Source organism: Hippocampus comes, unplaced genomic scaffold (genome assembly GCF_001891065.2).
Source record: "Hippocampus comes isolate QL1 unplaced genomic scaffold, H_comes_QL1_v1.1 scaffold174, whole genome shotgun sequence".
NCBI lineage: Eukaryota > Metazoa > Chordata > Actinopteri > Syngnathiformes > Syngnathidae > Hippocampus > Hippocampus comes.
The window spans coordinates 5,857,486-5,879,735 of NW_017805983.1; the positions used below are offsets into that span (position 1 = coordinate 5,857,486).

At 41.3% G+C, this 22,250-nt stretch overlaps 2 protein-coding genes and 1 long non-coding RNA gene across 7 annotated transcripts in view; 1 reads left to right on the forward strand and 2 right to left on the reverse strand.

Moving 5' to 3' along the window:
• dlgap4a (discs, large (Drosophila) homolog-associated protein 4a) overlaps positions 1 to 7,764 on the reverse strand; it is a 58,492-nt gene extending 50,728 nt beyond the window's left edge. For 2 of the 4 annotated variants that reach the window (XM_019890764.1, XM_019890762.1), the window contains exon 1: positions 7,358 to 7,762. The gene's annotated coding sequence lies outside the window, so the exon portion shown is untranslated. Of the gene's footprint in view, positions 1 to 7,357 lie in introns of all 4 variants that reach the window. The other 2 variants (XM_019890761.1, XM_019890763.1) reach the window with 2 other exon arrangements.
• Positions 7,765 to 9,958: 2,194 nt separating this feature from the next.
• Positions 9,959 to 12,254, reverse strand: LOC109528341 (uncharacterized). The gene is made up of 2 exons (XR_002170673.1): positions 12,047 to 12,254; positions 9,959 to 10,836 (listed from the first exon to the last, which is right to left on the reverse strand). It is a non-coding gene; the product is annotated as an uncharacterized LOC109528341 (long non-coding RNA).
• A 2,023-nt stretch (positions 12,255 to 14,277) lies between these two features.
• pcbp2 (poly(rC) binding protein 2) lies at positions 14,278 to 20,567 on the forward strand. Of its 2 annotated transcripts, none has more exons than XM_019890775.1 (13): positions 14,278 to 14,444; positions 15,219 to 15,341; positions 16,360 to 16,383; positions 16,479 to 16,511; positions 16,591 to 16,707; positions 16,791 to 16,922; positions 17,534 to 17,662; positions 17,779 to 17,853; positions 18,546 to 18,605; positions 18,849 to 18,921; positions 18,999 to 19,054; positions 19,148 to 19,317; positions 19,426 to 20,567. In XM_019890775.1, the coding sequence occupies exons 2-13, from the start codon at positions 15,273 to 15,275 to the stop codon at positions 19,460 to 19,462; spliced, it is 975 nt and encodes a 324-aa protein (XP_019746334.1). In that variant the 5' UTR covers positions 14,278 to 14,444; positions 15,219 to 15,272; the 3' UTR covers positions 19,463 to 20,567. The 2 variants fall into 2 exon arrangements, with proteins under 2 accessions (XP_019746334.1, XP_019746335.1); XM_019890776.1 differs by having other exon boundaries at positions 14,279 to 14,444; positions 18,546 to 18,587.
• Positions 20,568 to 22,250: the final 1,683 nt, after the last annotated feature.

Here is a 22,250-nt window from a genome sequence, read left to right on the forward strand (position 1 = left end):
TCAGTATTTACACTGTGGTCATTGCGACTTAATCATCTCTAGTGACGATTGTTCCAGTCTCATATCATGTTCAGTGTGCCTGAGATGTGGTGGAGCCATCCATGTTGACTAGACACCCAGAATGGCAGCATGGCTAATGACATGAAATGTGGTGTCCATATGGCTTTGTGACACAGGCACACCCGGGGTCAAGTCTTGGTTTGAGTTAATGTAATCGGTGGCAGAAGGTGATGTCCCGTGGTGTTAATCTTCAGCAAGCTCAGATCTGCTCTCTACAACTGATCATCAAGACCGAGGCGGACTAGGGAGAAAAAGTGACCCGGGAGTCATTGATAGATCGGCCCACTTCATGTGATGGATGGATGGATGGATGGATGGATGGATGGATGGATGGATGGATGGATGGATGGATGGGGTATATACTGTACTAGGGGTACAATGATACACATAACTTAATAATTTAATTCAATATGTTAGCGTCATAGTTCGCCATTTTTTCAATAGAATAAATCATTTTGTGGCGTTTTCTACAGGAATCGTAGGTGTTTCTTCACAAAGGCCATGAAGAAGCGGCATTTTTACTGCTGGTAAAATTAACACTTTCTGACAGTTTATTGATCCCATAATGGTTATTTTGTAAAGAGAGGGCATAATTTGGTTACTGGAGTGTTGTTTCTTACCGTGTATTAAATTATTGCTACTTCAGGTATTATTAAATTATTGTGACTCCTGCTGACACCCGAAGTAACGCAGTCAGTCACTCGGTTCTCTATAAAATTCAATGGCCACCTTTAAGACTTAAAATTGAAGTGATAATGCTTTTATTTCTGCATTGTCCAACTACGGAGAGGCAGTTGTGATTTTAATAATTCAGGGGGCGATGTATCCTGATCTAAATCCTAATGGTCATCGAATCTGTTGGCAATGACCTGTCACGGCCCACAGGGGGAAGCCCCGCCTCCCTGTTAGCCCAGCCCGCACCTAATCAAGACTCATGTCTACGCATGAAGACTCCTGCAGCAGAACACCACATTAGTATTGTGAGACCATCACAAACCTGTTTGCAAAAATCCCATGATCAGAAAGGGAATATATAAATTCAGTAACCCCCAAGTTTAATCCAATCCCATCTCCTCCATGTTGGTTTACTACAATATTCACACTGTGAGCGCATGTCACTGATTATAATAGCCATTTTATTTTCAGTTTCAACTGTGATTTTGGCTTGCCAGGATCCAAAACACTAATTATAAAGATAGTTCTTGCTTCTTAAGTTTACATGGATGTCATTAAAGTCAAACTCATATGAGCAGACAGCGGCTATTACTGCTCAAAGCACTGTACGATCCATCCCTGCATGTCCAAAAACATTTTTTACATACACAACCACCCACAGACACAATCATCAAGTACTGCCCTAGAAATCCAAGCGAGGATCACACAGATTCTTTCAGTTCTTTGTAGTCACAAAACAAATATTAAGGATGACCCTGCATTGCTTCAGCAGCACCCTTGAAACTATTTATCATTGCTTATCTTCTTCGTTGACTCAGCAATTCTCCCTCAGTCACGTTAGGCAACTTCTCCCTCAAGCATGTTTTGCTTCTTGGTCATAATAAAATCATTTTAGGGCTATTTGTTGGTAAACTGCTAGCAGAACAAATACACTACATTTCCCTTCATCTGTTTTCATATTTGCATTTAATTTGTATTTCTGTTTTTCTGTAGCACATTATTAACTGAGGAAACTATTATCATTTGGAGAGCCACAGAGACAGTGAAATGAATAAACATCTGTTACTAGGATCTCCATCTCTATGGACACACGAGACATAATTAATCACTGAGGGGCAGAAATTCACCATTGCTGCACACTGATGAATTTGTCCCTGGTGGGGAGCGTTTGGTTTAAAATGCAAATTTGAGGCAGAGGATCCGTACAGTGAGGCAGCCCAGGAAATGGCTTAAAATGACAAACACACAGAGGGAGTGGGGGGGAGGGGGATGCAATAAACAAGGTGCATTAATTGGCCTTTTTTTACAAAACGTGTTTTTTATTTTAGTGTTCAACCTTGAACAGTTACAACACAAAACGAAACCTTAAGCACCAACACTAGTGCTAAACATCATCTGTGATATCCTTGCTCTTCTGCTATTGTTATTGATCACTAAATAAGGGGATCAGGGGTCACTTTGTCAATGGCCGACTGTTTTCTCATTATTACGAGTCAGCAACTTGATGTGAGGCGCGTATTTTAAAACTCATATCATTCCATAATGTTACATAAGGGTGTCCTTGTATGATTTGCTTCATCCTTGGTTCACTGTTATTGTTATCATACAAGCTCAAATGAAGGAAGTTAGTCGATAATGGTGAACTGTTGGCAGAAAAGCAGAAAAAGTTACTGACTCAGCGATGGTAGCAGACTTTAGTTAACCTCCAGGTTATGGTTCATGTGAAAAGTATTTGCCCTCTTCTCAAATTCTTCCTTTTTTTTTGCAGTTTGCCCCATTTCAATACTTGAGATCATAAAACAAATGTAAATATAAAACAAAGATACCTAAAGTCAATATAAAATGCAATACTTATCTGGTGACTTTATTTATTAGGGGAATAAAATCGATTCAAAGCTCCCTGGCCTTCTGTAAAAAATCTATATATATATATTGCACCCTAAAGGTGATAATTCCTTGGGCCATGCTCAGCAGCAACAATTGAAATAAAGTGTTTTCTGGCAATGAGACTCTCACATCTCTGTGGAGATATTTTGACCCAATCTTCCTTCCAGAATTGTTTTATTCCAGCAGTTCTGGAGGTTTTTACAGCCTGAGTGATCAGTTATGATCATTTCACAGCATTTCAACTGGATTAAAGTCCAGACTTCAACTTTGACCTCACCTAAACCATAATTTTGTTTATTAAAGTAATTCCAAAATTGGTGGCGTCTTTTGGACCGTTAACCTGCTGCAGAACTTAAGTGCACTCCACCTTAAGGTCATGAACAGATGGTCAAACATTCTCCCTCAGGACTTTCTGGTCATGAGCAGAATTCATGGTTCCATCAATCACAGCATGTGGTCCAGGTCCCGAAGTTGCAAACTAGCCCCAAACCATCATAGAACCACCACCACCATGTTTGACTGTTGGTGTGATGTTATTTTTCAGAAATGTTATCTTGCATTTACGCGAGATGTAACGAGACACACAACTTCCAAAAAAAAATTTACTTCTGGACATATCAGTCCATAGAATATCCTCTCAAAAGACTTGGTAATCATGTGTTTTGCAAAAAATGGACAAACCTTTATACTTATTTTGGTCAGCTGTGGTTTTCGCCTTGGATCTCTTCCATGGGTATCATCTTGCTCAGTATCTTTCTCGTTGTTGAGTTATCAATGCTAACCTTAACTGAGGCTGGGGGGCCTGCGGTTCTACTTTTGATGTTGTCCTGGGTTCCTCTTTGACCTTCTGGATGAGTCGTCGCTGTGCTTTTGGGGTAGTTTCCGTAGGCTGGAAACTCCTGTGAAGGTTCCCCACTGTGCTGTACTTTCCCATTTTCTGGATAATGGTCTCTCACCGTGGTTCCCTGTAGTTCTAAAGCTTTAGGAATTGCTCTGTAACCCTTTCCAGACTGATATGTGTCAATTACATTATTTCTCATTTGTTCTTGAATTTCTTTGGATCAAGGCGGCTTTTTGAGATCTTTCGGCCAACTTCATTTTGCCAGACAGGTTCTATCTAGGGGATTGAACAGTTCTGGAGGTAATCAGGTTGCCGTGCGGTCAGTGAAAATGAACTGAAAAATGTGATTAGCCACAGACAGTAAAGTCACAATTTTAACAAGAGGGACAAGAACGTTTTCCACACAGGGCCACGTCCCTTTGAATAGATTTTTTCCCATAATAAATAAAATCACAATATAAAAATGGCTTTATATATATACTTAGGTTATCTTTGTAAGTAATTGAGCATGTCAGTTGGTCTACATTATTTTGACTGTGTTTACATTTACCATCTCTGTCAACATATGAATAAGTATTTCATATCTACTTTATGTAGATGTTTATTCAAATGATGATTGTAAGTTTCTTGGTATTTTTAGATAAAATTTGTATTTTTAGATAAAAAAAGATTACCGGTAATTTAAAAAAAAAAAAGAAAAGGTTGACCAGACAACCTATTTAAAACACAACAAGCAATGCCACCCACCTTAAGAGATGAGACCACACCATTTGCCCCTCCACTTAAGGCCTCTCAACTCAGAATTTGAGAGAGTGACGATGAGACAATAGCTGAACAGATGGAGCAGTAAGACACTTCTAACAGTGGCAGGGAGGAAGTGTACACACAAGTCTAGGCACAAGGCTGAACTCAAGTTACACTGAGGCTTTGTTGCTATGGTAAATGTGGAGGGACACCAGCTTGACATAATACATGTAATGTATTTGAACTGTTTTATATTGAAGTTAGGATTCACTTGCAATAAACACATCAGTCATCGATATTCAACTGCAAATCGCAATGCGTCTCTTGCTTGTGATTGCGCACTGCTATAAAGCTCCACAGTGAGTTTTGCATCACATTGCGACACATAGAATTAAATGACTATAGCTCAAGACCTTCAATACAACATGAAATGAGTGACAGGAGAGGCTTCTCTGTATTGTGTATGTCAACTGGCTTTACCGTCACCCAACACAGCCAAACGAGAAGACCAGACCAGGGGGTTGCTTTCAAAGCCGTAGTCCATGCAAATACGACAATTAGCTTTAGTGACATTTTGCACTTCATCTCATGATGCCATTAATGTGCCCCAGCAGGAGCAGTCACTTACTGTATGAAAAGGCCTTGAAATGTTTTGATCTTTTAAGACAGTAGATCAGACACTTGCTTCATGACACACACTTCTGCGATGAGGTGCTAATGAAGCCAGTGTGAAAGATCTGGTATGTCGACCCTCAAAATTGGCAACACAATAAACCGGTTTAATCATTTGAAGAACGACCACACAAGTGAATCTGTGGAAAGCAAAAAGATGCAAGCAGAGTCGGCACTTCCACTGTTGCCACACGCGTAGCAGTAGCAGTTCAGCCTCTACCAACTACCATTGAGACGCCAGACCAAACCAACTTTTGATCACAGCCATTTACAAGTAGAAATGGTGTTGACACCGTATGTAGCATGATTTAAAAATGATAATGTTTATATTTAAGGCAGCTTCATTGTTCCTGAGGGGGCAAAGTGTTTACTGTTTTTTGAAATTGTTTTATATTTGTTGTATTGTTGAAAAACAATGTTTCAATCATTTTGTGTTCATCTTTTCATTCTGTTTTAAAACTGTAGTACATATATTAATAATTTTTTACAGTATAACTTCAGACAGACGCTGGCATTTTAAAAAGAATGTAAACAAAATTCATGTTCAATAATTGACGAAAGGGTGGCCCAGCACGTCGACTTCATGGTGCAGAGGTACGGGGTTCAATTCCAGCTCCGGCCTTCCTGTGTGGAGTTTGCATGTTCTCCCCGTGCTTGCGTGGGTTTTCTCCGGGTCCTCCGGTTTCCTCCCACATTCCAAAAACATGCATGGCAGGCTGATTGAACACTCCAAATTGTCCCTAGGTGTGAGTGTGAGCGCGAATGGTTGTTCGTTTCTGTGTGCCCTGCGATTGGCTGGCAACTGGTTCAGGGTGTCCCCCCGCCTACTGCCCGAAGACAGCTGGGATATGCTCCAGCACCCCCCGCAACGCTCGTGAGGATAAAGTGGTTCGGAAAATGAATGAATGAATGAATGAATGAATGATTGACGAAATTGGATGATATGAAAATCCCCCACCCTGGTCGGCGAATGGCTGCCAGTCTGCAGTGGACTTGTATGAACTGGTATGTAGCGGAAAAAAAGTTTGGGGACCACTAAGTCCAAATGAAAGACTGCAGTTTCCCTGTCAGGTTTTTCCACTGAGCTCTTTATAAGCATTTCTACAAAGTTGGAGAGCTCAGCTGATATCTAATCGTTAAAAGGAAACATATTTTCACAATGTCAAATAAAAAAACATTGGAGTTCACCTATGTTAAAGTGTGAACTAGGATATAATGAGTGTGAAAATTGAGCCTCAGGTGGTGAAGGGTTGAAAAAGAAATTACCTCAAAATGTTACCTGCAAGCACATCATTGGCTGAGAAAACAATAATTATTAACTAGAAAAGACAAAATAATTGTAAAAGAGATGCGGGGGGCGGTGGGGGGGGGGGTCGCTGATTGACTTGTGACCTGCTTGGTAAAGTCTTCTGAAAGACTCAACTTGACTAACTTGGCATCATTAGACTCATTTAGACTTCGACTTGACATGCTGTGCTTCTCCTCCACATTTAACTCCATACGTAAATGACTGTAATAGACTGACTCAGAAAGCTCAGCTCCCTTAACAACTACATCAGGTGGTATTCATGGACTTACGGTACATAAATTGGGGCTCATAATTGCTCAATGACCAACTATTCTTTGCTGTGATTTATTGCGAAAACAGTGCATTTTTTACACACGTAGAGATTCTAAGACCACACGAGGTGTTATTTGTCAGAAAGAGCAAAGCTTCAAATGTCTGACTGCCAATCTCTCAATGTGTCTCGGAGGCTGACATCCCCCGGTGTGTCATCCACAGATTTGCGGTCCCATCCAGCCGATTAATTATTAATCAAGCTTCCACTAACAAATGGGCTTTTAATTGTCTGGATTGCTGTTTGACAACAACTGAAACACAGGCCTCGATCCAAACAGGCTATCGATCAGCCCAATGCAGCCTCGTCAACAGCAGCAGAGGAGGCGAGAGCTGCCTTGAATCAATCCAGGCATGGAGGATAAGACAAACTAACAAGATTTTTTTTTTTTTTTTTTTTACTCTAATCTCCCCAGCAATTAAACTTTGAAAACACAATGCCGGACAAGGAAAAGCAAGTTCGTTCTTCATTTTGTTATTTGAAATTCTGCATCAAGTTGAACACTCACAGAGACATTGTGCCTTTCCAAAACTTGCCTAGAGGACACACATACATATGAAAGTCTCCCATGTAGATATTTGCCTCAATCAAGAGGCTGGTCTGGGGCACTGAGGAGCAGATCTGCACTCCACACGCATCCTGAGCTGAACCTCACTGAGCAGCGTGATGCAAACAGGCTGTCGGCGTCACACGCACATACAAGTCTCTGCATCTTGAATGCTCATATTTGAAACGAGAAATCGTCAGAAGGAGGTTGGACGATGGAACAATGCAGCCTGATGAGCTCCAATCGAGCATCGGGGGTTGTTTTAAGAGGCAGAGACTAGAGACGCAACGCCCGGCAAGCGTACCTTCTTACCTTTTATTGCAATGAGCTGCAGATGTTGCCGCCAGTCACACGCCAATAGTTATCGTCCTCTTGCATGTCGACCAAATCTCCGCCAAGCAACTCTTTATGTCTCTGCAAGGTAACAACACCCCCGATATCACGGCGTGAAAGACGCAAGAGTCACTCTGTTGAATTTGAGCCGCCCTCGGCTGGATGCGGCTCACCGGCGCACGAGAGGCTGAAGCTCCATGGCGGCACGGGAATCTCTGTTGGGAAGCTGCCGCAGCAGCCTTTTTACTCCGAAGAGACGTGGGATGAGTGCGGGGCGGGTGGGGGTGGCGTGGGGGCGTCCGAGGGCCACGACCAAACACTCAGCCCACGAAATCAACCCAAAGGAGCCGCAATGACGGCCTCACAGTGGATGAATCACCACGCGTGCGTGTTTTGTCAGCAAGTCAATTAGGGAGAGAGAGAGAGAGAGAGAGAGAGAGAGAGATCGAGCGAGAGAGAGAGAGAGAGAGAGAGAGAGAGAGAGAGAGAGAGAGAGAGAGAGAGACAGAGAGAGAGACACACGCGTGCTTGGATGATTCAGCCAGTGACAAAGTGCCAATATGGACTATTCAGAAGCACTTTAAACATTCACGAGCAGCAAAAGCTTCTAAATGTGAACGTGTTCTCTCTGTGTTTAGAAGAGATGCTCAAGTCATTTTTTGCAAGTTCAAATGCTGCGTGACGTACATTACCTATGCAGTCGTTGTTTCCTATCATTGAATGTGATCATGGTATTTTTTAAATGGGTGACTGTAGTGTACGTAGATATAATTCCTTTAAAAAAAACCCACATGGGACACAACTGGACCACTTGTTATAAAGAGGCGTACCAGCATCATGAAATGGTTTAATGGCCCCCGGCCCCACTTTCAGTGAGCCACTACCATTTTGAAAACCGAATTGCCCTCTTTATACACACATTTTGACGTGTTTATTGGCCGCCTTTGAGATACCAAACGCAAATAGCACGGCACTCCAGTACTAAATATTATTTCTCTCTCTCTCTCTCTCTCTCTCTCTCTCTCTCTCTCTCGCTCTCTCTCTCTGATCAGAAAAAGAAGTGACAATAATTTGAAATTTTTAACGAGAAGTAATCATGTGTGGTGTTCTCTTTTTCATTTTTTGCAAAACAACAAATTAAAAATTCTCGTTTACCATGAGAAAAACCTTAAAATTATAGTTTTTCACTTTTTCAGGGTCAAACATGTTAAAACTGTCTGTAAGCTATGGCCTCACAGTATAATACAATTAAAATGATCTCTTGAAAATCTTCCCTTTCTAGCCCCATCGTATGCCCTTAATTTATTATTTTAAAGCTAGCTGCTGCGACGAGAACTAGTTGTTCAGACAGACACTGTAGAGCAGTGGTTCTTAATCTGGTTTCGATTGAACCCTAGGGGTTCGGTGAATCAGTCTCAGGGGTTCGGCAGAGCCTCTACCATGGAGGTTAAGACCACCTGACTCAACATGTCAATTACCGGTAGTTATGACACGCCCGCTTGGCCATTACTAGCTGGTTCATTTTGTGCACAATTAAAAAACGTATACTTTATACTTCTACTGATTGTGTTTACTTTTTTCTATTTTTAATAAATGCGTTTGTAAAAAAATCATATATATTTTTTTCACTAATGAAGGGTTCCGTGAATGTGCATATGAACTGGTTTAAAATTTACCTTTTGACGACCCAATTAGCACTTACTTGAGTTCCTCATTGACAAAAGTGTGGTCCTGAAGAGCACCACACTCAAACAACCCATGACCTATCATCAGTTCATACAAGATGATCTCACTTTATAAATCCTGGTCTTTGGTACTTTTGAGGGAATCCAGCCCAATCAAATGTTTCAAAGACATGTTCCATCAAGTCCATAAATGTGACTTTTTTCATAGCAGTGTATTTTTCAGCAACAGAGGGTTGCTTGGTTGATTGGTTAACACCATGACTAATACTGTAACCCTGTACAGTATCTGATCCAAGAGTGCATATCCTAAGTGGTAGGGGTGGGTGGCAGGCTTTCATCTTTTCCCCCCCAAAAATCCCATGTCATGATGGCAAAGTTACCTGACTGTGTTTGAAATGCAACGGCGAAAGGATTGTTACTTGTATACGACTCTCGTATGTCTCAATTTTGGTAAAATGTTTTACATCAGCATTTACGTTGGGTAAATGTCCTGTCTTGTGCATTTTGGTTATCACAGCAGCATGCACAATCAGTGACTTCATCAAATGCGTGGTGTACATTGTAGCTCGTGAAAGCAGTTACTGAAACATTTGCTCGTGAGACCCTTTCAGCCGCTCAAAGTCTCTCTCTGTCCCATAAACTCTCTCTATGTCAGTCTTTTGTCAACATCACAGAAGATTAACCATTTGCACCAATGATAACAGTAATCTGTCACCTGTTGTGATGTACAAGATGTACAGAAATGCTGATCTGTGTCTTATTTGTATCTCACCCTGTGCAGTATGCAGTAGATGTAAATAGAAATATTGTTTCAGCCATGATTACAGCATTTGGGAAACACAGCACACTGAACAAAACAGGCAGGCTTTTCTGAAGAATATCAACATCTCTTTCATTTCTTTGGATCCTTCTTCTGATTTAATACCCTTGAATGATGAGATTCCTCCGATACTGTGGAAGCTCTCGAGAGACAATGGATTATGTCGTAAGGTGCAACTACAAAAATGTCAGGAAAAACCTACTGAAACAGAATTCACCGTATGAGAGGGTATGTGCACTAGCACAAATGTTTACTTCTACAAGTATGCCGTCAAGCGATTACATGTTTAAAATCTAATTAATCGCACACTTGTATGCAATTAATCACACTTTTGTACTTGTACTACGTTCCACAAAGTTGTAACAGATGTTTACTTTGGTAAAATCTTGGAATCCATGCACAATCATCATATAGAATGTATATATTCACAAACTACTTTAGTAGATTTTCTTCATCATTGAATAATATTCTTCTGCTGTTATATTTCTTTGAGGATATCGAATAGAATCTATCAACTAAAGGTTAAGATGTTCATGTATGTCAAGAAGACAAAGTTAATTCATTTAGAAGGGAACTATTCCGTCATCATAATGGGACTTATTGACAGTGTGACAACTCATTGTGAGCTCAGCACTAATTAAATGCGTTTGCCTAGACACGAGCTGTTTGAAGCGCATGCCCGCTGACATGTGTAACTTCTCTTCCTCCAGGATTGGCATCAAAATCCATGCGGCTCCTCGCGCTTGTGCCCCAAGATACCACGCCAATTATTTGTCTCTGTGGGAGAAACCTATTTGTGGAAGCCCTTCTTCCTATTTGTGCGGGCCGTCACAGTGGTGCTGCATCCTTCCGGCTTTCAGACTGGACAGTTGACAGAGAAGACATGGTCATCATCGCTGTGACCCTCCGGGGCATTCTTTGGCTGCAGGAGGGTTGTGACATCGCAGTTGCCCCTACAGAGAGAATTCAGTCCAATTTGGGGGAGTTAACAAATCTGTAAAAGAACACCCATGGCTCTATCAAATACACAAATTCCATCCTACTGCATTCACAGGTGGAAAACGTTTTGTGTTCAATGATGATGCCTTAAGAGACGCACATTTGCAAGTTAATCCTCCTTTCAGCCACCTTTCATTTTTCAAGCAGCATTCACTTCAAGTTCATTCATGAGGTGACTAATTGGAAACATTTCTGGCTTTCAGTGTGGCATCCAGTTTCTCTCTGTCATTTCCTTAATAGATGAAAACTATTTGAAGCAAAGGAGAATAAACTGCAATTGGTCTCATTTGGAAAGGTGTAAAATAGGAATTTTCTGAGGGAATATACCAGTGGAATGGTGGCATATTATTGTTTGCTTTACTGTATGCGGCTAATGTCAATGAGTGCATGAAGCACATTATATAAATAGAGAATTTGATTAATAAAAGAGTAGCTATTTGAGTAACTATTTGGGAGAATCTTTTTTTTTTTTTCACAGACAATAGTTGGCTCTTCTGACAATTGACTGATTGCATTGTGGGTGCTCTGGTGTGCACCAGATTAATGAACATGTGCTGAGCGCAGTCAGGCAGAATATATGGCAAGCAGACCATGAAAACATGGTTACAGGGCGATACTGTTCCATTTTGGCAACTTTATAAATATCCTGATAAGGTTGTGTGGCTCTGCAAATTTCACTATTAAACCCTTTGTTTCTGTTCTTTTGATTCAAAGGTAGAATCAGATGACAATCAACTTCCTCTGTTACAGAATGCCAAACAAGAGGAATATAAACAAAAACAATGGCCTTTTACAAAGCAAAACAACCTATCATGAATCCTGAAGTCATCCATCATGAAATTAATAGGAGAGCGGATTATAGTATGTGCAGGCCAAAGGTTGAATATCAAGAGACGGTTTTTTTTTTCTTTTTTTTTAAATTAGCAAAACCACTTTTGAATTATGACAAATACCAAAAAAATGACAAAAGCCTGAAGGAGCATTTAGCCTAATTCATATTTAAAATATCCCAGTGCCCCTGACAGTGAGGACAGAGAAAGCCAATTGTACAGCAACATGGTTTCATCAGTTGATTGAATTCATGTCCACCTATCTAGTCATGAATATATACTGTACATTATTATTTAGTATGATTATTATTATAAGGGAGAATTCAACACTCACTCTCCACTTTGTGTTGTACACGTCACACAGATCAAGCATGCAGGCTTGCAAGGAGGGATTCATTGTGAAAGAGGTGTGCAGAGTGTCACGCCACTTGAGCTATGATGGCGGGACCAATGCCTTGCTCAAGGACACCTCGATGGTAGCCAACAAGTAGACGAGCATTCCTCTAACAACTAATTGCCATTTTTACATTTTCCTCTGCAGTAGATCTCAAACAAAACCCATTTCGTTCAACTCCAAAGACCAAGTCCTGACAAATAAACCACCCTTAAGGAAACATTCCCGATGCCTTGCCATGCACTCTAATTAAAATATCAGGAAGCCATAATATTGAATTGTTCTATTGAGCCATGCGCTGCTAAATAGAACAGAGGTGTGAGTTAATGTGTAGTGCAATACATGTACTTGTTTAATTCAATTTGAAACATTAACTGTTTGAGATTATATGATGATGCAATTGTCTTTTGATTATGTGTAGCCCAGGACAGGTATATGAACACGACTATCTCGAATGTTGCGATTGGGGCCCGGAGGGGGGGGGGGGGCGATTCTGACTTCCAGCGTTCTTAAGTGTAATTCTGCCATCTAGTGGATTCATACCTTGCTCCAGTAAGAACTAACTTGAACTGTAATTATGAAAGTAATTGAACAGACATTATAGGACCCATATTGCTGAGTTCGTGAGTGTGATTACCGCTGAAGCCGCCTCCCCACCCACCACACACACATACACACTTTCCAAAAACTTCCGCTCGGGAACTATTGCTATGCTTCGTCTTTTGTTGTGTGTTTTGGTTTTTCTTTGCGATTAATTTTCTTTTGTTTGTTTGTGATTTTTGATTTGCTCTTGTGTTTTGTCTTTATGAATGTGTTTTTGTGATTAATTTTCTTTTGTTTGTCTGTTTGTGGTTTTTGGATTTGTCGTTTTGTTTTGTCTTTTATGTGTTTTTGTTTTATTGTTTGGGATTCATTTTCTTTTATTTGTTTGTTTTTTGTTGATTTGCCATTGTCTGTTCACTTTTGTTTTTGTGTTTTGTTATATGTGTTTGCAATTACCTTTTTTGTTTTGTGATTGGTTTTTAATTGCACTGCAGGACAACCACATATTGAAACATCTACAAACTCGTCATTGCACGTGACTTATATGGTTATGCTTATTCATTTCTGATGTTTCAGGATGGAGAATCTAGTCTATATATGCACTAGTTTCAAACAGCACTGTAGTTACACTTTTTATGTGTTTAAAAAAATCAACAAATGTTATCATTACTGTTGTTAGTGATGTACAGAATGGGACTGAAAGAGGGAATATTTGCTACAGCCTTGCTTCATCCATCCATTTTCCAATCTGTTTATGCTCACAAGGGTCGCGGGCGTGCTGGAGCCTATCCCAGCTGTCTTCTGGCAGTAGGCGGAGTACACCCTGAACTGGTTGCCAGCCAATCACACATAGACGAACAACCATCCGCGCAAAGGAAAATTTTGGAATGTGGGAGGTAACTACGCAACCACGAAAATCCATGCAGGCACGAGGGGAACATGCAAACTCCACACACGAAGGCCTGAGCTGGACCCTGCACCTCTGTACTGTGAGGCGCGAGTGCTAACCAGTAGACCACCTTGTCGCCCCTGCGATATAGATTTCGTAAGAAATAAACAAAATTGGGCGGCCCAGTGGTCGACTGGCTAGCGCGTCTACCTCACAGTGCAGAGGTACCGGGTTCGATTCCAGCTCTGGCCTTCCTGTGTGGAGTCTGCATGTTCTCCCCGTGCCTGCGTGGGTTTTCTCCGGATACTCCGGTTTCCTCCCACATTCCAAAAACATGCATGGCAGGCTGGTTGAACACTCAAAATTGTCCCTAGGTGTGTGTGTGTGTGAGATTGCTGATGGTTGTTCGTCTCTGTGTGCCCTGCTATTGGCTGGCAACCGGTTCAAGGTGCCCTCTACTGCCCGAAGACGGCTGGGATAGGCTCCAGCACGCCCCTTGTGAGGATAAAGCAGATCAGAAAATGAATGGATAAACAAAATTGTGAATAACGTCAAAATATGAACAGAGTAACTTTGTTAATTGGCAAGCTACAATTGAACCTTTTTTTAACTACTCTTTCAAGCCCCTTTTTAAGTTTGGAATGAGTCAATCATGTGAAAAAAGTGATCTTGTGGACAGTACTGTACTTGTGTCAAGGGAAGGCGTGCACGCAAGGGGCGTGGCCATCAAGAGGTCAAAGTTGAATCCAGTCGAGCTTTTGTGCTAAGCAGCAGAGTGGAGTCCCATCGAAGCGCGGCGTCTCTTCCCTCTTCCCCAGATCCTTTTCAAAGTCCCTCCCGAACCTCTCCCCCTTCTTCCCTTGTCACCCTACCCAACCCCTGGACACACATTGACGGACGGTTTGGGTAAGAGATCCAAGCACGGCACTATATGCTTTTTGTCGCTGTTTTCCTTTAGCTTTGCTAGTAGACTGGGGCACAGCGAGACCTCGGTGCTTCTCTGTGCGTTCGAAGGCCGCGGGTTGAGACTATTTCCTGGAGGAGGGGACGCTTAAGCTAGCAAGCCGGATGGAAAATTACTGGTTATGCTAACAAGTCGAGTGAGTCTGCTAGCTCGTGTCTTCTGCTTATGGTGTTCTCTTGCTATGTTATTGATAAAATCCCAGTAGTTATGCGTGAAATAAGTATTGATGTTAATTAAGATACGACGTGGTGTCAAACTTGGCTATCTGCTTGCGTGACAGACATATTGTCATTGACAGACTTGCCTTGCAGTGGGGGTGTTAGCTTCTCACTCGGAGCCCCCTCCCCCCCTTCCACTAAGAAGCACTTGGCACGAAGGCACGCGAATCCCAAGTGATCCAAACAAGTGTTTACACATGCAATAACAGCGTCGTGCATGTAGCATATGTCGTTTCTGCTCCTTGGTACCATGAAATAGTCGACGCCCAACATAGACAGTGGCTCATTGTACTGCCGTGAATGGGTGGACTCGTGCCAGTCCAATGTGCATTACAGCAATTAAATATCTCTATTTCTTTCGCAACTGAAGTGCTTTGTCACGACAGAGGCAGCTTCAGCCTGTACACCTGCACAGAGAGCATCTTCGTGGAGAAACACAACTTCTGATGCGGCTTCGTGTAGTTGTCTCTGACTTTGCTCCTCTCCACGCTCTTGCAGGCATTTGGCCTGTGACCAAAGATTCACTCCTGTCTGTCACATCCAGCTGCATCAATGGACTCAAGTCTGGTTGAAGGAGGACTAAATGTCACCCTAACTATCAGGTTACTCATGCATGGAAAGGTGAGTGTGGATGCATGCACTGCTTCATCATTGATATTAAAAGTAACATGTGCCTGAATGTTCCTTTTCCGTCATTCTTTTAGGCAATGTGTATCAACATTAATACTGTATCATTGGCACTTGATCCCTTGAAAAAAAAGTTTTTAAGCCGTTGTAATGCGGCATGTCCTCTAACATGCCACTGTTTATTTCTGACTTGTTTTCTGGTCTATTCTGCTATAGCGCAATGCCTTATGGCCTTGTCAAGTCTTGCCATAATTTAGATAGCAGCCCTACCTATTTCAAATCTCATTTTATTCCTTCAAAAGGCATTTATGGTGGCAGTAGCTGACAAATGCACCCAGTAAGGGAGTCTCCAAAGGCAGTCTATGACAAGCTCAACATTGCATCATGTCCAAAAAGCTTAATCAATCCACATTCAAATTTATGTCCATTGTGTATCTTGTATACATGTAAAAATATTTGTCTGAAAATATTAAAGCGAAAGTTGTATTGTTTCTTAATTTAATGTCGTAAATTGCCTCTTCTGTTGCCTCAGAGAAAAAATGGACGGTTGCAGTTGCTTTATGGAGGATGGGGCTGGCTACATTCACCAGCTACCGCTGCGATAAATGTCTTTTTTGAAGGAAGAAAATGAATCCTAACATCGGTAGGAGTGCTATCTAAATTATGCCAATACTTAATGATGCCATATGTTATATTTATATGAAAATAGACCAGAAAACAGGTAAAAAAAAATGAACAACGGCGCGTTACAGAACGCGCTACATCACAGACATTATGTGAACGGCTCAAAAAAGCTCAAGATGGCACTGCACAGGGTAAGATATGTCATTATTTTGATACTTAATCGACTTCAACTTTTTTCAGGGAATCAGATGCCATTGATATTTGCACTATTCATGTTGAGACACACTGCCTCATAGAATGAAGGAAAATGAACGTTAAGTGGGAAGCTCCTTAAAGGATACTTGTCGCTCAGTGCACTTATAATTTACTCTTTGCATTTTTCTTGTAGGAGGTTGGAAGTATAATTGGCAAGGTATGTGATTTATTTTTATTTTTAACTTTAGCTGGGTATGATTTACATCTAACGCACCAGTTTTGTTTTGTAAATGTTATTTGTCTGCACGACAGAAAGGAGAGTCGGTGAAGAAAATGAGAGAGGAGGTAAGATGCAAGAAAACAATGAGAACACACCTCGTGATTCTGCGTCATCATTTGCCACGTGGCTCATCTATGCCTGCAGAGTGGAGCTCGCATCAACATCTCTGAGGGGAACTGTCCAGAGAGGATCATAACGCTGGCAGGACCCACCACCTCCATCTTCAAAGCGTTCTCCATGATCATCGAGAAATTGGAGGAGGTTTGAATGTGCAAACTCCGTTTCATAATGAGGCAAGATTCCGCTGGTGAACTTGAAAATGAACGTTTGGCTTTCTCCCTTAGGACATCAGTACCTCGCTAACAAACAGTACAGCCACCAGCAAACCACCAGTCACCATGCGCCTCGTTGTGCCTGCCAGCCAGTGTGGCTCACTCATCGGCAAAGGGGGCTGCAAGATCAAAGAAATTAGAGAGGTGGGACGTCAACCCCATCGTTCGTGTTGGTCCGTTGAGCTCGCTCAAGAGTGTCTTCTACCAATCGCAGTGCACTTTGCAATTGTTTTGCATGAGAGGCGAATGGCCATTGAGAGGATTCAAATGAAGGTCTTTGCATTGAATGCAAATAAAATGCGATAATGCCATATTTTATATTTTTCCCTATGAATGGAAACCATGCCCCAACTAATTGCCTGGTGTGTTGTCTCCTGGAATAAATAGCTGCCACATCCCAAATAGGCACCCTTCCGCCACTCATACAAAAGTAGTATAATTCATCAGTTAGCTGCAGTAACCATTGCTCTGAGATTTCTTGCGGTACATGTCACTCATCTCACCCACCACTCTGAAGACAAGCAGTAGGGCTGCAGGATAAATGTTGTTATTATTAACCAAGTTGGCCTTAGTAGAGACCTGCAGTGAGTAAATACATGCCCCCAGACTCTACGTGAGGTATTGAGCAGCAAAATACAGGCTTAATGATTTGTCTGTAAACTCTTGGCTAATTCATGGTGTCTTATCTCAGCCTTTATATCGCTGTCAAAATGGTTTTGTTTAGTTTTTTCATATGGGTGTTTGTGTGTTCACAGTCAGCAGGAGCTCAGGTACAAGTAGCAGGGGACATGTTGCCCAACTCAACAGAACGCGCCATTACTGTTGCAGGGACGCCACAGTCCATCATTGAGTGTGTCAAGCAGATCTGTGTTGTCATGCTTGAGGTAAAAGAATACTGAATGGAAAAAAAACTTTTGAGACGCACTTACTGTTTGTTTTTTCTTAATAATTTTTAAAATGATCTTGTAAGTTTACTGTTCTGCTCTGTCTGTTTCCCCAGTCGCCTCCAAAGGGAGTAACCATCCCATACCGACCCAAACCCTCAGGCTCTCCTGTCATCTTTGCAGGTGGTCAGGTAGGAATTTCTCTGTTCGGTCCTCTACATTAGTTGTTCTCTAACTACATTCCCCAAATTCATACCTACAAGTCAGGGAACAGCGTGCCAATAAAGCAAACAAACCAAACCAAGTACTTCTCGCTCTCGAAGCTTTGGGCCAATCAAAGGCTTCAAAATGATTGGGATGTATCGCATCAATCCAGGCTCAAGAGGAGTCTCATTACGTTTTTGACTGCCCCTCGTAGCTATCTTTTCGCTGGGTTGCTAACATTGACTGTGCTTTTGTAAGATAGCTCCTTTTTATGATTGCAGGGCAAGTCAGCTTGCAATGATGGCTTTAATTCAATTTAGTACGATAAATATCTGGGTGGAAAAGTTAAAAAGAAAGAATATTCCTTCAGCATTTAAGAGTACAAGTAATGGTGATGTTTAATTGAAGCAACAATTCAACAGTGATGCTGTGTTTGAAGCCATCAACTTCTAACACATCGGTCCTTTACATACAGAAGAGCGATCCGTGAAAATGTCGGCAGAGTGTGAAATTGACTAAAGTTACTTTTTTTTTTTTTTTTTTGTCCCGTCAGGCTAATAATCCCATTTCTTTGGGGGGTGAAGTCGCCACTGTAGTACTTTGTTGTGTATATAGCTCTGTTTTGTGAGTTCCTCAAGGACACTGTCCAAACCTCCTAAGTGCTCTTCTCTCCTTGCAGGCGTACGCTGTCCAAGGACAGCACACCATTCCTCAGCCTGATGTAAGTGAAGGGCCATCTGTAAGTGATGCGATGTATTTGCGAGTTTGGTCCCGAGATGCTTCATCATAGTTTTTTTTCCAACCACCTGCGTCTCGCATTTCCACATCCCATTTAATGTATACAAGGAATCTAAATTTGTGTCACGACCTAAGGCGAAATGATCCATTTCATATGTCCCTCACATTGTCACTGGGCTGTAAAACTCAACATGATATGAGTTGTAACGTTTGCCGTCTGTCTGTCCTTCTGTTGGCTTCGCAGCTCACCAAACTCCACCAGCTGGCCATGCAGCAGAGCCCCTTCCCCGTTGCGCACAGCAACCAGGGCTTCCAAGGTAGGTGGGCAGTCACCGCTTTCGATTCGTCATCATGCATTCTTCTGCTTGACGGGGCTTTCTTTGCAACTCTGCAGCTGGGATGGACGCCTCTGCACAAACTGGCTCGCATGAACTCACCATTCCCAACGACGTAAAGCCCAACTGTTTTCAGTCACATTTGCTTTGGGCAACTAACGTCTTTCCGAAATTTCAATCTGTGCTCCCATTCCTGATGTTCTCCCAGCTCATCGGCTGCATCATTGGCCGTCAGGGCGCAAAGATCAATGAGATCCGTCAGATGTCGGGTGCTCAGATCAAAATTGCCAATCCTGTGGAGGGTTCCACCGACAGACAGGTCACCATCACTGGCTCCCATGCCAGCATCAACCTTGCCGAGTACCTGATCAACGCTCGGTAAGGCATATTTGCCCACGCGTTTTCTTTGTTCTTCCAAAATTCTCATGCTTAAAGAGTTTAAAATGGTGAGTTTGAAGCATCCTGCTTTTGTTGTGCTGCATACAGGCTGTCCTCTGAAGCCACTGGACTCGCAGCCAACTGACGTGGTGGTTCCTCATCAGCATCTAATATTGCCCCCGCCCCGACTTTTTACCAAGAGGTCCCTTATTGAACTTCATGCAAAAATACTATGAACTCATGATCTCCTCTACTTCGGGTTCTATATGCCTCGGTTGTTGTAACTATGGCAACATCACGATCAAGGTATTCTATTTATTTATAAAGTTTGAAATTCCCATTCCAATAATTTCTAAAGACTTCTGGTAATTTTTTTTCTGTATATCTTTATGGTCTTGATCAAGGTTCAAATGTTTTAGAAAAATCTGAAAATGCATAAATCTTTTTTTATGTCAGATTTTTCTTAGAAAATGTAAAAATTAAGAAAAAAACCACTCAAATTATAGACGGACTGTTCTTTCCCCTCCCTTTTGAATATATTTATTTTTATTTAAGACAGCTCCTTGTAAGAAGAGAATCTATTGATATTTGGAGCTGTGCTTCTTGAGCAATGCATTATGGGTTTGACGGGTTTTTAATGGGTCAAGGCCTCAGTTGAAGTTGAACCAGGAGGAGGGGGGAATAGAAAAGTTTGCCTTTGTATGAATTCTAATCTATGTTTGGTCTCACCTCTGAGTAATTGTCATTCCTGTGTTTCATCAGTTTCAGTTCTTGATCGGAAATTTTGACAATTGTTTTGTATTGTATTCTGATGTGGGCGGGTGGGTCTTTGTTGCCAGGAACGGGCCTGAATGAGAGGAAAATATTTTATTTCCGAAATTACTTAAGACCACACTAATGACAATGATAACGTTTGAAATGGTTGTTTTAAATAGAGAAAATATTTTTTTTAACTGCTGGGCTGGGGAATGCTGCAAGACTACAAAAGTCATGTTGGTATTTAATAGTATATTATCATGCTAAGGTGTTAACTTATGATAAACTAGAAGGAAATTTAATAATAGAATAACACTAATTTCCTGTTACCCTTATTTTTTTGTTTTTTGCCTGGGTCAGATTTTTTATTTTATTCTTTGCAGGATGAAGAAACTCACGTTTTGTGCACGATTTCAAACTATTGTAGATCCGGGTGCAATTAAATTGTTGAAGATAAAAATGCAGAAATTAAAAACATGTGAGATGCTTAAACAAACATTTTGTTGTACTTATTTTGTTATTCATTAAAACAAAAAAAAAAAACGCTGGTCTTTTAAGCTGTGGTCAGAAGCATAGATATATGCATCATGGGTGAGAATCTCATTTTGAGCATGTAATTATTCTACCTGCCTTTCCAGCCTTTAGTGAGAATACAACAAGCATTTTTAATTAGTTCACACACACAGACACACAAATCTGTGCACGGGTTTCACTCAAATTACATTTTTCATTGGTCTACATTATAAAAACTGGATCTATATATGGTTCGTACTTCAATACTAATATTTGGTTAAATTTCCCTGACCAATACATTTCAACTTAAACTGAGGTCCCGTTTAGCCGTCAAAGGGCTTATAGCATATCTGGTTGGATAATTAACCATTGCTCCTGGCAGAATTACGATAGTTTATATTTGTTCAGTTCGGAATCACAATAGTTTAATTTTTAATTGCCTAGCATGAACCCAGCTTTAAAGTTTTGTTCACCAATTGGGTTTAGTGGGTCTTTGGGAAGGTTACTTTGAAGACTTTAATTTTAGCCTGATTTATCCATTTCGAAACCAATTTTCATGTATGTTTGGACTATTGTCTAGCTGTTGATTCAAGGACTCTGGAGGTAGTCGTCCTTTGTCTGAACTGCACCAAGTGGATGGAATGACAGCTTGTTTGTACAATGCACCGGTACAATTTTGAACAGGATTGGGCAACTCAGTTCCTCGAGGGCCGCGTTCCGGCATGCTTTAGATGTCTCTCTCCTCCAACGCTCCTATTTCAAATGATCAGGATGGTCATCAGGCTTCTGAAGAGATGGCTGATGAACTGCTCTTTTAAATCATGTCTGTTGGGGAAGCAGACATCTAAAACATGCAGGAAGGCGGCCTCAGAGGACCGGAGGTGCTCGTTCGGCGCCAGGGCCAGTGCTATGCTTAGTTGGTGCTTCACAAGTTCTTAGGAAGAAAATGTTTGGTTTTCCACCGGCATAGTTGGAGCTACATCATTGTAAAGCGTCCAGACGTCATTGCTTCCGTCGATGTTTACCCAAGAATGACTGCGCTATTAATAATAATAATTATAATAATGTAGTCTGCGAGGCAACTTAGCAGAGCATTGATTATACTTGTACTGTATGTAACAATCAGGAACTTGCAATCAGCAAACTTTCTTAATCATTATAGATCAGTGGTTCTTAACGTGGGTTCGATCGAACCCTTGTGGTTCGACAGAGCCTCTGCCATGGAGGTTAAGACACGCCCGACTCAACATGTCAATTAGTTAGGACACGCCCGCCTGGCCATCACTGACTGGTTCATTTTGTGCACAGTTAAAAAACGTATACTTTATAATTATACTTACTGTGTTTACATTTTTAATGTTTTTAATAGATGTGTTTTTCTACGTCTGGAATTTGGGGGAAAAAAAATCATACTTTTTATTTTTCACTAATGAAGGATTCGGTGAATGTGCATATGAACCGGTTGGGTTCGGTACCTCCAACAAGGTTAAGAACCATTGTTATAGATCAGGGGTGTCAAACTCATTTAACATGGTGGGCCACATACGGCCTCGGTAGATGTCAAGTGGGCCGGACCATTAAAATGATACAATACTTTGCTATAAATAACCAAAACAATATGTCTTTCCTTTGTTTTGGTATAAAGAAGCACAAGAACATTAGGA